The sequence below is a fragment of the Lissotriton helveticus genome, chromosome 10, assembly GCF_964261635.1.
Source record: "Lissotriton helveticus chromosome 10, aLisHel1.1, whole genome shotgun sequence".
In the NCBI taxonomy this organism is placed as follows: domain Eukaryota; kingdom Metazoa; phylum Chordata; class Amphibia; order Caudata; family Salamandridae; genus Lissotriton; species Lissotriton helveticus.
In genome coordinates this window covers 132141113-132156168 of record NC_136071.1, presented here as the reverse complement: position 1 = coordinate 132156168, position 15056 = coordinate 132141113, and the positions used below count along the sequence as shown (strand labels likewise).

Here is a 15056-nt window from a genome sequence, read left to right as displayed (position 1 = left end):
CTGGCAACATCTTCTCCTTGATATCACAAATCAAAAGTGGTAGCCCAGATGATACTATCCCGGCTAGAATAATGCCCGCCCTAGCTGAACAGCTCTGCCCCATGATTGAAGAACTGGTAAATCTCTCTCTTAGCACAGGCAATGTCCCTAGAGAATGGAAACGAGCCATTGTTAGACCAATTAGGAAAAACACTGCGACCCCGTGGACCGAACTGGCTAATCTTAGGCCCATTTCCCTACTACCTTTTCTAGGGAAACTGACTGAGAAGCATGTCAACCACCATCTCTCCAGCTATATCGAACTTGCTGGGGGCCTGGACTACTCTCAGTCAGGTTTTAGACCTAAACATAGCACTGAATCCACCCTTCTGTCAGTCACTGATGACCTGCACATGTACCAGGACAAGGGCATCTCAGTAATCTTGGTTCTTTTAGATCTGTCAGCAGCGTTCGACACCGTGTCACATTCCATCCTGACTGAGCGGCTGTCGAACGCTGGTATCAAGAACAAAGCCCTTGCCTGGTTAAGGAGTTTCTTATCCGATCGCACCCAGAGTGTCACCATGGGTGCATATCGTTCAGCGGAGGTGGAGATATCAAAAGGGGTGCCACAGGGCTCCTGTCTAAGCCCGACCCTTTTTAACATTTATGTGGCACCCCTGGCTAGAGTGATGCGTAAGTATGGTTTCATCCCAGTATCTTACGCTGATGATACACAGCTCCTCTTCCCCTTCAAAACCCTCTCCGCTGAAGTAAGAAACTCCTTCTCATCAGGTATGAAGGCAGTGGCACACTGGATGTCCTCCAACTGCCTTCAGTGCAACGTCAGCAAGACTGAAGTCATGCTGTTTGGAGAAGCCAGGATGCTATGGGCCCCGGATTGGTGGCCACAGGACCTGGGAGCAGCCCCCGAACCCAAGCAGATAGTAAAAAACCTAGGGGTCCGTTTGGATCAAGAACTATCACTAAAACAACACACAAACTACATCTCGGGTTCTTGTTTCCACACCATCAGCCTGTTGCGTAAGGTTTTTCCTCTGCTGCCGGATTCCTTTAGGAGAACGCTAGTTCAGGCACTTGTTCTTAGTCGGATCGACTACTGTAATGGCCTGCTGCTCTCTGCCAATGAAGGCGTGTTGGCTAAGCTCCAGGTCATTCAGAACACGGCGGCCCGCCTAGTTCTTAATGCTCCGCCAAGAACTCCATCTAAACCCCTTCTTGAGCAACTGCACTGGCTCTCGATCCGGCAAAGAACGAAATTTAAGATATGCTGCCTGATCCACAAATGTCTTCATGGACAAGGGCCCGCATATCTTGAAAACAAATGTATTCCCTACATTCCATCCCGAACACTAAGGTCAAGCAATAATCTGCTCCTAGTGGTGCCCCGTGCCAGGAAAACGAGGCATGGGAATAAAGCGTTGTCAATTGCAGGACCCACATTATGGAACAGACTCCCTCTGTCCCTGAGACAGTGTACTGAGCACTTAAAATTCAGAAGGCAATTGAAAACCGTTCTGTTTAAAAATGAGATCTAGCTTCTGCTCTAATTACACTTCCTGTTTAACCGGCACCAAAAGCGCAGAGATACTCCATCTGGAGTCGATTCAAGCGCTATAAAAACCAGCAAATAAAATAAATAAATGCCAGTTCCGGTTTCTTGACGCTAAACTATGGAACTCCCTCCCTGTCAAGCTCCGGCGACTAGATTGCCTGCTATCATTCCATAAGGCTATTAAAACTTACCTTTTCCCTACAGTCTAGCCCTAGCTTTTTACCGACACTGCTGCAAGCGCCCAGGCGCCTTTTCGCTGAGGCAGCTGTGTGCTATATATAAAATCAACTAACAATAACAATAACAATCAGGTCCTGTCAGTAGGGTGGGGAGCTAGCCGCGCAGTGTAGAAGACGGCGGCTCCAGCATGGCATAAGACTTGGGGGTACCCGTTAGAACTGAACGCCCCCCTTTGAACAAATATGAAAAAGGAAGGCAGGTTGCCAGACAACAACCGGCCAGAGGCCTCTAATCAAAATGCATAGCTCCACGGAGGGAGTGCCTCATAATGACCTGTGGGGCTTATTTTAAATGCTTTTCTCTACTTGAGGAGGCCCAAGGATCGCAGGGGCACCATCAACGGAAAAGAAGAGTTTTGAGGACTGTAAGGGTTGCAGTGGTCATGAAATGCATGACCCCCACACCATTCTTCCTCTTATTTAAATCCACTCCAAAGACTGGAACTTTTGCTCTACAGCCTGGGAGTGCAGTGACCTCTAGTGTATGGACCTATGACTACATGTTATGTGCCCTAAAATGGTACAAGAAAGACTCAGATTCATGTTATGTTGATTTCAAAATGCTTTATTGATAATATGTTGCCGACCTTGAATTTTTATGAACATTACAATGCTTTATTAGCAATAATGATTGCATTTAACATGGTTACTAATTTCATTGACATAATTTTAAAATGTGGTTATTGTTCTTTTTAATGTGGTGACCTTTGACCACACCAATAGGCTTGCCTTATATATTGTTGTGATGACCCCTTGACAAAGAAAATAGGCTTGCCTTATAGCTCGATGTGGTCACGTTTGACAAAGGTAATAGGCCGGCTTTATTTAAAGTGCTGCCCTCTCAATTGTGATGTTCCATCTGGTATAGGTTGGGAGGGTGCTGTGATTTTATGGGCCATGACCCAATAGGGTTCAAATGTGATTTTAGAAATCACTAAAGGTATTTCTATCCCCCTGATGTATATATTTCTAAATTAATGTGTAGCATTAAGTGGTGTGTGTAATAAATCTACTTTTCCTTAAAAAAAAAACACTGACTGGGTAATCATTTATTGAATGTTATTTGTGCGATCCAGCAAATGGCGACTACTAGTCCTCACCACCTCCCCTGAGTAGGCCTTGTACTGCTCTGCTTCACTATCCCGAGCGAGTCAATTGCTATAATGGGATGCTTGGTTCCCAGCAAAGGAAAATTGTTGACTTATTACTTGGCCTCACATCCTGCATAACTATTCACCCAATTTCTTGCAGCTATTGTAAGAAATTGAGTTTTTCATTGATAGGGTGGAAGTCCCACTCATAACAAATACAATCCTTGTCAGAATGAACCACAAAAGGCACTAAATTAACCTGTGCTTAACCTTAGGTTGGTACAAAAGCAGTAAGGTTTAACTTAGAGTCAATGTGTAAAGTATTCATGAAGCACACAAACAGTAATAAAGTGAAATCACAAGACAATAATATCAACGTAAGTACATTTCAATAACTAAAATGACACCTAAGTGATCAAAATGCTGTCAGTAGAACCGAAGATATACATTTTTAAAGTTTTAGGTGAAAAATAGTGCCAAGAAGCACAAATACCACGAAAGGTCATCTTGTCGCTCTAGACCGGGGAAAAGTCACAAGTTCAGGCCAACAGCGATGGAGTGCGGGTTCAATACAGAAAGCAGGTTAGTCTCACTGAAGAGTTACCGTCTCACAGTCCACGTGAAAGGTGCCGCTTGCGTCGGCAGGCGGCTGTCAGATTGAAGTGCAGGTCTCTAATTGCCACTTGTTGCAGACGATTGCTGTTGGCACAAAGAGCAGTTTCCGCTGGGGCTTCTCATTGCTAGTGTAGTAATAATGCAGGAAACAGTTGATGTCTTGAGTGTATTTAGTATTGACTACATGGAAGAGGAGCCAGCTAGAAAGCATCCAGCTCGAAAAGACACCAACTCAAGAGTCACCATAAAGATTCTAATGTCACTAGGCAATAGAAATCTTCTAAAAGGAACTAAGATAATACAATAACTAGTCAATACAGGTAATACAAAAGGCATAGTCAAAACATTTAGTTGAAATAAACATCACAGATTATTACATCTAGTCATGGTAGGCAGTCGATTCTCGACGTGGCGAGGTTATGTCACGTCACCATGTGCCCAAACTTCAAGATTTTCACCATTTCTTGAGGAGGATTTTATACTGATGCCAGCTAAGGTTCCAAGATCTAGGAGGCACGACTTTGGTTCAGGACTCACGCCAGCACAGGCCAGCAGTAAAGGTCATTTAGTTCCAGTTGGTGCTGGTCAGCTGGGCAGAGTTGCAGGAAGGCCTCTAGAAGCTTATTGTGTCCCAGTAATTTACACAAGAGTTCAGCCACCTGACCCTTTGGGTCACTCCAGGTAGCCTAGGATCAATGCAAGCAGGTCCAATCTTCATTCTTTGAACAGCAAGGCAGTTCTTTCAGCAGCAGGACAGTCCTTCTGGCATTAGGGCAGTCCTTCTGGCAGTAGGGTAGTCCTTCACAGGTTCAGAAATGTTCTGATGAGAGGTTCTGAAGGTCCCACTGTTATAATAGTGCCCGCCTTTATGTGGGGGAATTCCCTCACCTACTTTCAAAACTAGTTCTGTTCAGTTCTCCTGCTTCCCCTGGTCCTAGCTCCTGTCTAGGGTAATGAAGGCAAGGGCAGGCCTCTTGTAAGGTTCCTTTCTGCGTGTTGCAGGCCGAGCTCTATGAATTTTAATCAAGGCAGGGTACAGACACTCCCCAGCCATCCTGTCAGGAAAAACCCTCTCCCCTCACACCTAAGCTTCCTTTGTCTCACTATCTGGAAGCAATACACAGCCCGCAAAAGTCATGTGATCCTGGACACCGGCAGAAGGGCACAGGGGTTTGGGCAGAAAATAGAATTTTAATTTACAACAAATTTGAGCGTAAATATAATTTCTCTATCTGTTCCCAATCTTAAGTAAGCGTTTTAAAAGTTTTCATTGTCAGGACATGTAAAACTTAAACCTGCATGTCCTATTTTTTTAAATGTACCCTGCCCTAGTTGTGGTTAGGGCCTACCTTAGCGGTGACTTATAAGTTTGAAAAGGGAACATTTAGGTTTGGCTAATGGTTTATTTTAACAGGTCGAAATGCAGTTTGAAACTGCACTAGAGGCTGCAGTGGCAGGCCAGAGACATGTTTTGCAGTGCTACTTTAGTGGGTGAGTGCTTCTGCCCACTAGGAGCATTCCATTTACAGGTCATGGGTACATGAAGTGCCATGTACAAGGGACTTATAAGAAAAGAAAATATAACAGTTAAGTGCAGGCCAATGTTACCATATTTTTAAGAGAGAGCACACGCATATTGGCATTTGTTATCAGGGCTAGAGTTCAAAGAGTCCTAATGCCAACAAAAAGAGTTCAGCAAAGTAAGGGAGTGAAGGCAAAAAGTTGGGGGAAATACCAAGTCAAGGATGCCAGGTCTAACAGCTATTACATAGTGGCGGTGATCTGCAAAAATAGCAGGTCACCATTGCTGATTCTGATTTCACATTTTGCAATGAGAATATTTTTTAAAGCATTACATTCCAGTTACTTAGAGGAACAAGTGATTTTTTAAAAAAAAAAAGAATACTTCTTGTTTGGGAAGACAGCTAGGAGAGCAGGCAGTGGTTCCTTAGACAATTGCCTGCTCCCCCTGATGCTCCCTGACACAGTTCCCAAAAGGAAGGCTGTCCAATGGGGACAGTTTCTACTTTGTGAATAAGTTACCACCTTCCTTGAGGTAATAACATTCCTCTGCTTTGTGAATGCAATTGTGGTCACAAACCATTGGAAAATCTCAATGTAGATTGCCACTAAGAGAGGAGGCCTCTTTCACAACCCATCTGAATTACAATCCGGAATGAGTCTCAAAACTCCTTTAGTTAATCAGATAGTATTCTTCAAATTGCAAAAGAGAATTAGTTCACTTCCAAATAGCAAAAGGCATTTAGTACATTGTAAAAAATAATTTTGCAGTTACAAAGTCTATGGTTTTGCAAATTGCTATGTTTGCTACCGCACAATAGATCCAGACGTCTAGTCTTAGTTTATAAACTGCATTTCTGTCTTTCAGAATGCACCAACAGCAGCTTTAGAGTGATTCTCGAGATGGCATGTGGAAATTCCATGTGATCATAAAGATTATTGATGGATCATAAGAAATCAGAGTGATGCATTTGAAAGGCTTTAATTCCTGTTTTGATCCTTCACCTGTTCGTTAACTGGATTTGTCCAGATTGGTTGTGTAGTAATAGGATTGTACTCCAATCATAACTGTGTAATCTTTTCTTTGTAGTTGCCTTTGTTATCGTACATCTATTTGTAGAGTCATATAAATGCATTGAGGACTGTCTTGAGTTTATTTGAACACTTTTCCTAATGAATACTTTTATGATAAGCAAAGGATATTCTTAATTTCCAAATTATCTGACTGTCCAAATGAAAGACAATAGAAGCCTCCCTTCTTTTTCTTTCTAGCCAATGTTAGGGCTTTACTGTTGGATTCAGGGGTTTATAACTGGGATATTTGGTGATCATGTTTGAGCAATATTTCAATGATTATGCCACATATCGTTTGCTTTGCCCTTACACAGCATAATATATGTTTTTCATATTTTCCACAATGCCACAAATGATAAACAATTTAAGTTTCATGGATTTTTTGTTGTTGTACTTTCTATTATTAAGCATTATTGGTCAGACGTGATATGCCACAGTATTCTACACGTCGATATTCAGCAGTGCAATCTTTTTCATTGCTGGGTACTGTTACATTTGTTGGGTCCTGTCATGTAAATTGTACTGGTGACAGGCACATTTGCTCTGTTTCCCTGCAGTTTTGGCTGGGTGCTTCTCAATTTTACAGAGACATTCTAATCTATGATCAGTGCAAAGTAACATTTGCACTGACTGATTAGCACAACAAAATATATTTAGCAGTCAGTTATATATCCGCTTTGCTGCAGCGGACATTCTGCCGCGGTGCGGAAAAAAATGACGCATGCGCAGTTCGGACGGCCCCCGACCGTCCGACGCACATGCCCACCGTGACGTCGGACGGCGCATGGAAAAGGTTATTTTAAGATTGGCGAAAAAACATAGCTTGACACCAGTGTAATATTATCCAGTACCAATGTAAAATTGTCCGGCACTAATGTAAATGATAAGATTTGGCCTGTTAACTATCGGAATTAACAGTGGTATAGCAGGTGGGGGACAGGCTGCCCTGGGCGACAGAGGCAGGAATCGCCAGCACCCCACCCTCTTGCACTTACAAGCAGCCGCCACGGGCAGCAAACGCAGGGACCGCTACGGGTGGCCACGCAGGGACCGCTACGGGCGGCCACGCAGGGACCGCTACAGGCGGCTAAAGGTCTCCCTACAACACTGGGAATTAATAGGTTTTTTTCATAAGTTTTTCCAATTTAGTGCCAGAATTATTGTGTCTGTAATTACTGAAAGTTTCTGGTAACTTGCCAGCATTTAATAATAAAGTATGCATTATTTCACAGAGGGATACAGCATTAAGCAAAAAGGAATCGGGTTTAGCAATTCATGAAATGCTCCTAAGCCAGTTCTTGCTGTATGAACACAGTCAAACAGAGGTAACTTAAAATATTTATTTTACTCTCCATTGTACGGTTTTCTGAATACAAATTCATTTGTGGCTCTAACAATACTTTAATATAGCTTATATTTAACTGCGATAAAAAGCAATAAAGTAAATGCAGCATACAATGTGCTATGAAACAATGTTATGTATATTTATGATTCACATTAGTTGAACTGCAACACACTTGTATTCATTTAGGAAACCCGAGCACAAACTTGAAAATCTAATTTTTTTTCTTGATCAATACTTTTTATTGATACTTTTTTCCTACTGTGTTAATAATGCTGTCAAAAGGTTCAATGCAGTTTCTAAAATGTGTTTAGTTTTATTGTGATGCATTTGTATGGTGTTTGTTGGTGGTATTTACCAGAGATTACAAGTCGGAATAAAATTCAATCTAATCTTTTAAAGTTATGTCAGCATTTCCATTGTTTGTTTCTTTAATAACTTTGGTGCCATTTCGAATCTGTACAAAACTTTCGTTAAAAAAGTGTATTCTCTTTGGCTCCTTTATTTAAAGATTTGCACATATCTGTTACCACGGGGCAAAGAAAGGGGAGGGTACAAAAAGTGTGGCTTTTCATTATAATCCCCATAAGAAACTTTGCTCTCCGATACAGAAAAAAACAGACAAATAATATGACACCAAATTTGGCAAAAAGGTTTCTCTGCACTCATAAAGCGTGATTTTTGTGATTTGCTATAAAATGTATCCAAACTTTTTTGTGAAATTAGGGGCTGATTACGATCGTGGTGAATCCGCCACCGGCAGGCTGCTGGTGGTAGGTTCACCACGAACTTGTGGCCATTTTCCACCTGCCAGATTGTGATGGCGGGCGATGTGCTGGCGGGTGGAAAGCCCGACCGCCACGGGTCCGACAGTGGCAATCGTTCCAATTGCCTGTCGGACTGCCCACATCCCTAGAATTGTGGCGGTGCCTAGCAGGCATCACCTGCCAGATTTGGATGCTGGATCCCCACCAGCTATTCCATAGCGTTGGACCCGCCATAGAAAGGCTGGCAGGGATGGCATTTGGGGGCCCGTTGTGGGGCCCCCCTTGTGCAGGGGCAGTTGGTTTGTGCACTTGGGTGCCCCCCTACATTTCCCTGCCCCATGTTGCCTGCCACGTAGTGCATGAAAAAGGCAAAACCTGCATTTTTTCAATTGAGGCCGGTGCTGCAGCCAGCAGCACCTGCTGCAAGGGAAAAATGGCTTTTGCGGCCGCCGTGTTGGCAGCCGCATTGTATTTGATATGTGGGACCGCCGTCTTATGTTATGTTATGCTATCTTGCCCCTCCTCTGCTATTGTAGCTATTGTGAATGCTATTTTGCACGCTATTATGTAATGCTACACTATCTTACCCCCTCCTACGCTATTATATCTATTTTGCATGCAAATATGTATGCTATTAAGTTATGTTACTCTATCTTAGCCTATCTATGCTATTGTATCTATTGTGTATGCTAATAGTTTCTGTCACACTATCTTACCCCCTCCTATGCTATTGTATCTATTGTGTATGCTATTCTTTACACTATTGTGTTATGGCATGCTATCTTAGCCTATCTAAGCCATTGTATCTATTGTGTTTAATGTTTTCTATGCTATTATGTTATGTTGCACTATCTTTCCCTATCCTCTGCTATTGTATCTATTGTGTATCCTATTAGTTTATGTTACACTATTTTACCCCCTCCTATGCCATTGTATCTATTGTGTAGGCTTTTGTTTATGTTACACTTTATTACGTTATGCTACGCTATCTTACCCCTCTGATGCTATTGTATCTATTTTGCATGCAATTATGTATGCTATTAGGTTATGTTACGCTATCTTACCCTATCCTATACCATTGTATCTATTTTGTATGCTAGTTTGTATGGTATTTTTTATGTTATGCTATCTTTCCCTATCCTATGATATTGTATCTATTTCCTATGCTATTTTACACATTCTTATACTATCTTCTATTTTATGCGGTAGTGTTATAGTATGCTATATTACGCAATTTAAAGGCTTATTAGAGTCGTCTTGGATACGTCTTGTGTCTTCTGTTTTATGCGGTGGTGTTAAAGTATGCTATATTACCCAATTTAAAGGCTTATTAGAGTCGTCTTGGATATGTCTTGTGCTTCAGTTTGCAAATTAATGTGAGAGCACTGACTTGCAAATGTATCCTTTGCAGGGCGACCCCTACAGCTGGAATGGAGATCTAAGTAAACTGGCATTGACTATTCTTTCTCACCATGGAATGCAGAATGACCTTTCATCTCTACAGCTGGCAGTTGTGTGAGTATTTTGTAACTGCTTTATTGATGTAAATATTTTTTTCAAACATTCAGAGGTAAACCTGTGCCACGATTTTCTGACTTTCTGAATTCAACACTATAAATGTGAACAGACACAAATACTTGATTTGCAAATGTTAAAAATTAGCTTTTGGTGATATTTTTAATGTCATATTTAGGAAAATTAAATTACATATTTTAAAAAAATGGATTTGAAGCAGCGGTCGAAGTATGTTAAAAAAGTATGGGAACTGTGATCCTGAGTGCAGTGAGGGCGGGGTCAGTAAGCGTGGGGGCAGGATCAAAGGCGCGGCTAAAAAGAACAAAATATTCTGCAACTATTTTGGTGGTCTTTCACTTTCAGGTATTTGCCCATAAAATAATGCATACCCGGAAAGAAAAATAAATGCAAGTTAAACTAATCATCAAGAGATGCGCCTCTATAAAGGCTCTATTGATTTATGTGTTAACTGCCCATCTGCACTGCACATCTGTGTGTGACAGCCGTAGACCCATAGAATTGAATTCTGGTGGGGGTAATGACTGAGTTCCCAGTCCGTGAGAGAAAGCACTATGAATGTTCAAGTCATTATTTTAGGCCCATCTGTCCCCATTACAGTTCCTCTCAAAACTAATAGACCTTTATTGTCACAAAGCTTCGTTTGCAGATTAATCAATTGAGAAAAATTAGATTGTTTCAGCAAGTTAGGCAAGAAGGCTTCTTTTCTTGTTTAGCTGTCTGCCCCTCCCTCTGTTACACCGCAAGACCCATTGCTTTTTGATGCTGCCCAGATTTAAAAGGCTGAGGCAGCGCCGAAAACTAACACCTAGTCTAAGAATGGCAATAAATGGAACAATTATCAATTTCTACTCGTTTTTTGCTCTTTCTATGTTTGTTGCATTTTGCAGCACACATAGAAAGATCAAATTGCCATTATTGATTGTTTATGGGCAGGAAGGTAGTCCTTCCTGCACATAAACGCAGGAAGGTAGTCCTTCCTGCACATAAACAATCGACCCTGCAGCAAAGGGACCCTTCTAAACGTGGTGGCAGGGTGTCTGCTCTTGCACTAGGCAGCTTTTTTTTGCACCAACGCTAGGGGAAACACAGGGGTCCCCCTATTCTTGTGAATTTGGTGCATCCCAGCTTTTAACCGCATCGCTGCGGCGGCTATTCCGCTGCAGCGCTAAGGGGGCGGGGCGGCCGCATGCTGGTGACGGAACCGCTCCGTCATCAGCCGCGGTTGAGCTGTGCTCATGACGGAGCGGTTCCGTCATGGCCCGCCCGCTCAATAGACCGCGCCGCACAGGCGCGAAATCAGCGCCGCGCAGGCGTGGCGGCCGGGCCATGACGGAACCGCTCCGTCATCAGCACAGCGCAACCGCAGCTGATGGCGGAGCGGTTCCGTCATCAGCATCGAACGGGTTAAAAAATGTCAGAGGGTAGCGTTGACAAATTTGGTGTAGCACAACACTCAAGCATTTTTGGCGAAATATGCCATCTGTTCGTTGTCCACAGTTTCTCCCCGATTTGTAGTTTTGCTGGCAAGTGCACTGTTGCCAATAAACAGAAGTGAAGGCCAAGTGATGGTATCAAAAGATAACATTCCAGCAGCAGGACCTCTGTCTTGGCTCCCTTATACTTAAGAGAGCTAAGGATCCTCCAGGAGACCACCTGGCTCAATCCTTCTCCAAAAGGGGAAATGTTTTCCTGAGGACCATTGAGATGCAGATAAATCTGTATGTCAATTGTATATGAATGGAAATTCAAATCCCATTGTCTAGGACTATGAGTGCTTTCTTAAAAGTATTGAATAGTATAGGCGACAGTGGTGACACCAGAGACACTCCGCAGTTGACTTTGCCTTCAGAGAAAATTAAATGACATTGCATTGATGAAGATATGTAGGGTCTCATTTAAAGCATTATCGGTGTACCATAAACTCACAAGAAAGGGGGGATACCCCTGATACGCCAGCCTAGAGTAACACCACCCTCCCTCCACACCTTTTCTTCCCCTATTAGCTTGCAGGTTTATTTTTCTGCGACACTGCAATGGCTGCAAGCTGCCTTACTATGTCAACCAGTCCGAATTGTTTTATATGTCAGAAGCAACCAGGGTTCGCCTTCTTCATATTTAGTTGTGCCTTCGCTCTCCTGACCGCTTTTACGGTTGCTCTCTCTCATATGCGAATGTACTCTTTTGTCTTTCTACTCCTGGTGCTCTTTGTATCTGTACAATTTGTTCACTCACATTTCTGCCATATCTTTTGTGTACCATAATGACTTTGTACTCCATGCTTTTATGGACATGTTAGGCATGAAGGGTTGAAGGCTCTACAAAAGTTGGTTTTTTGTTGTAAATTCTTCCATAACACAGACATTCACCATTCAATTGCATGCCTGCCATTATTTTCACCATATGAGGAGGGGCGGATCCTGGTGCAAAGAGCTGACTAAGAGGCACCCTGTCCCTCACCAAGCCCCCAACCCCCTCCAAAAAAACAAACAAAGGGTCATCGAAGCTTTTGCTGATGTCTTGGGGTGTTTTCACAACTTTTATGGACGTCGGCTGCTCACAGCCTCTGAAAGTGAGCTGCAAATTCACTGCTTACAGTGGTTTTCAGCTTGTTTTCCCTGCCACTGTGTGATTTCGACTCCTCACTGTGTGACCGTATGAAGGGAGTCAGAATTGTGTGACACACTGTGACACCGTGTGAGTTGGCAGGTGTGCAACTTAATTTTCTCATTGAGTAAATATTCAATCACTGCAAAGCTTGCCTGATGTATGTTGCACCCCATAGAGAGCATATCACACTCTCCCCCCTGCCACTTTGCACTAGTTTTCACTTCCTGCTTTCCTCAACTCCTACCGCCCACTCTCTGACCTGTAGCACTCCCAAGCACCCTTTGCAGATGGTAAATGTCAGTTGAAAAAAACACCTGGATTCCATCCAGGAAGGAGGATTGACATGAAAAAAACAACAACATTCAAAGGTCTGCGTGTTATTCCTCATTCTGGGTGGACTACTTGTAATGCCCATTATAAGGCGCAGGGATACTAGCCACACTCTCCAGAATTGGATATTTAGCCCCCCCCCCCCGCCACCTGCTATCCCTTGGCCAAGTAACGGACACATGGTAATAAGGCCCTCACTCAGTAACTTGCGAGATAGTGCATGAGCTCCAGACAGTATTGCTCAGAAATAAAGAACGGTAGTACTCCATGTTAAAGCTATTCATGGCCAACAGGCATTTTATTCTAACCTTAAACAACAAATGGAGGAGTACCCCCTAGAGACTATCAAATGCCTCTAATTACAAAGATATTGAGGTGCACGTGGTGCAATCGAACCTAGGACAGTGATTGCCCTTTAAGAAGACCCCTCCCTCACCAACCTAGTTGGTGACATGCTTCATCATCGGGGTCCCACCCGGACAGCCGAGTGCCATCCGGGTGTGCTTCGACACCTGACTACAGTGGAGCGGGTTTTAGTTTTTGTTTTATATGTGCAGTGATAGTCTCTAGGGGGTACTCCTCCATTTGTTGTTTAGTATTGATTAAGGGGACCAGGAGTTTCCTCCCTGCACACATTCTAAATACCCTTTCTCTCTCTTTCTGATTATTATATTTTATTCTAACCGACATTTCCCAGTTAGGCTGCAGCCCATGGAGACCCAGTCTGAAAGCCGAGGGCCACTCCAGGCTCCTCATTTATCTTCTCCAGCTCCAAGGGTAATTGTGGCAGGCAGGTGAGGCTTGAACATAGAGAAAATGAGGGCGGCGCAAGGTAGAGAGAAAGTGATCAGACAGTGAGAAGAGAAGAGAGAAAAGAGAGAGAATGGATGGATGAAAAGAGAGATTGCACAAGGACTCAAAGGGAGCAGGGATGGTTTGGGTAATTTTTATCGGGCTACTTTGGGTTCCCCAGTTTGGTCCTGAAGCTATACTACATTCGTAATTTGTTTTCAACAAAAGCTTTCTGGATCATGACTAACCATAGGAAAAAAACTAGAGCCAGGTTTAGAAATTAGGTATATGACAGGACTGTAGCGAGGAAAGATGATTTTACTTCTGAGGAAATTAATCTTTCATTGAATCAGCCTCTAGGATCTTGCTAGAAATGTATTGGAAAATATTGTTACCGTTTTGAGTATTAGTCTATTTATCCAAAAGACTAATCTACATTTTAAAAACGTAGGGGCCGATTAGGATGGCGGACGGATCGCCACCTCCATGCAGGTCTTTACATGGGGGCCCCCTGCGGGCCCCCATGGTGAAGGCGAGAGGGGGGCTGGACATGGGGGGTACCTGTGGTACCCCCCTGCATTTGCATACACAAAGCGGCAGGCACCGCGCGGTGCCTGCTGCTTTGTGTATGCAAATGCATGCCTGCATTTTTTACATTGCGGCGGGCGGTGCTTTCAGCAGTGTCTGCCGCAATGTTAAAAATGCATGATGCGCCCGCCAGTGTGGCGGGCGCATCATAATTGGCATGGCGGGACCGCCGCCCACGTGGCGGACTGTCCCGTTTTCCACAGGGATGGCAGACAGGCAAAGTCCGTCCGCCATCCAAATCGGCCCCCAAATTTCTTCTAGTTCCAAGAACTGGTTTAATGAAACAGTAAGGCAGACCAAATTTATATGGAGAACTAACAAAGGGTCTTCATGAAATATCAGGATAAACAAGGCTCAGATCGCTAAACACAGTAGTGAAAGGGCAAAAGGGGATTTATTCCGTCAATAACCTTGCATGACGCATTTCGACCGGCTTGTGGTCTTGTTCACAGACAGAGGTGTAGTGAAGAGCGGCATTTCAAGAATGCATTACAACATAAAAGAAGAACATTACAATGGGTATGCAAACAACATGAAAACGGTGGCCATATTGAAGTGTGTTCGTGATTATACCAATAGACAGTAAAAACCCCATATGTTGGATAACACAAGGTTACATGCTCTATGGAAAACATATGTTCTGTTGTTAAAGTCACAGTGAACTTCCTGTAATAATACTATACCCCCTGAGTGATATATGCCTATTAACTGCAACAAAATGTTCATGCCCCATGAAGAACATATACTGGTTCCATACACAGGTCATAGTGAACTTCCAGTCGCAGTATTAGCCCATCTGTGAAAAAAGTCCAGCACGGATAAGGGTTCAAAAGTAGTGACCGAGTGTCAAGATGCTATCCAGAGTCAATGACAATATTCCGATGAAATATGATAGGCCAATCTATGGTAAATACCATGGAAGACTCGGGGACAGAATATCAGGTAAACACCTGGGGATCTATTACGATGGCGGACGGACTTTGTCTGCCCGCCATCGCC

General features: G+C 43.3%; 1 protein-coding gene across 1 annotated transcript in view; it reads left to right on the top strand.

The window, feature by feature from the left end:
* BAIAP3 (BAI1 associated protein 3) overlaps positions 1-15056 on the top strand; it is a 1057809-nt gene that overhangs the window by 843654 nt on the left and 199099 nt on the right. Inside the window, exons 13-14 of the mRNA XM_078664937.1 lie at positions 7328-7420; positions 9616-9719. Of these exons, the coding sequence (XP_078521063.1) occupies positions 7328-7420; positions 9616-9719 (197 nt within the window). The remainder of the gene's footprint in view (positions 1-7327; positions 7421-9615; positions 9720-15056) is intronic.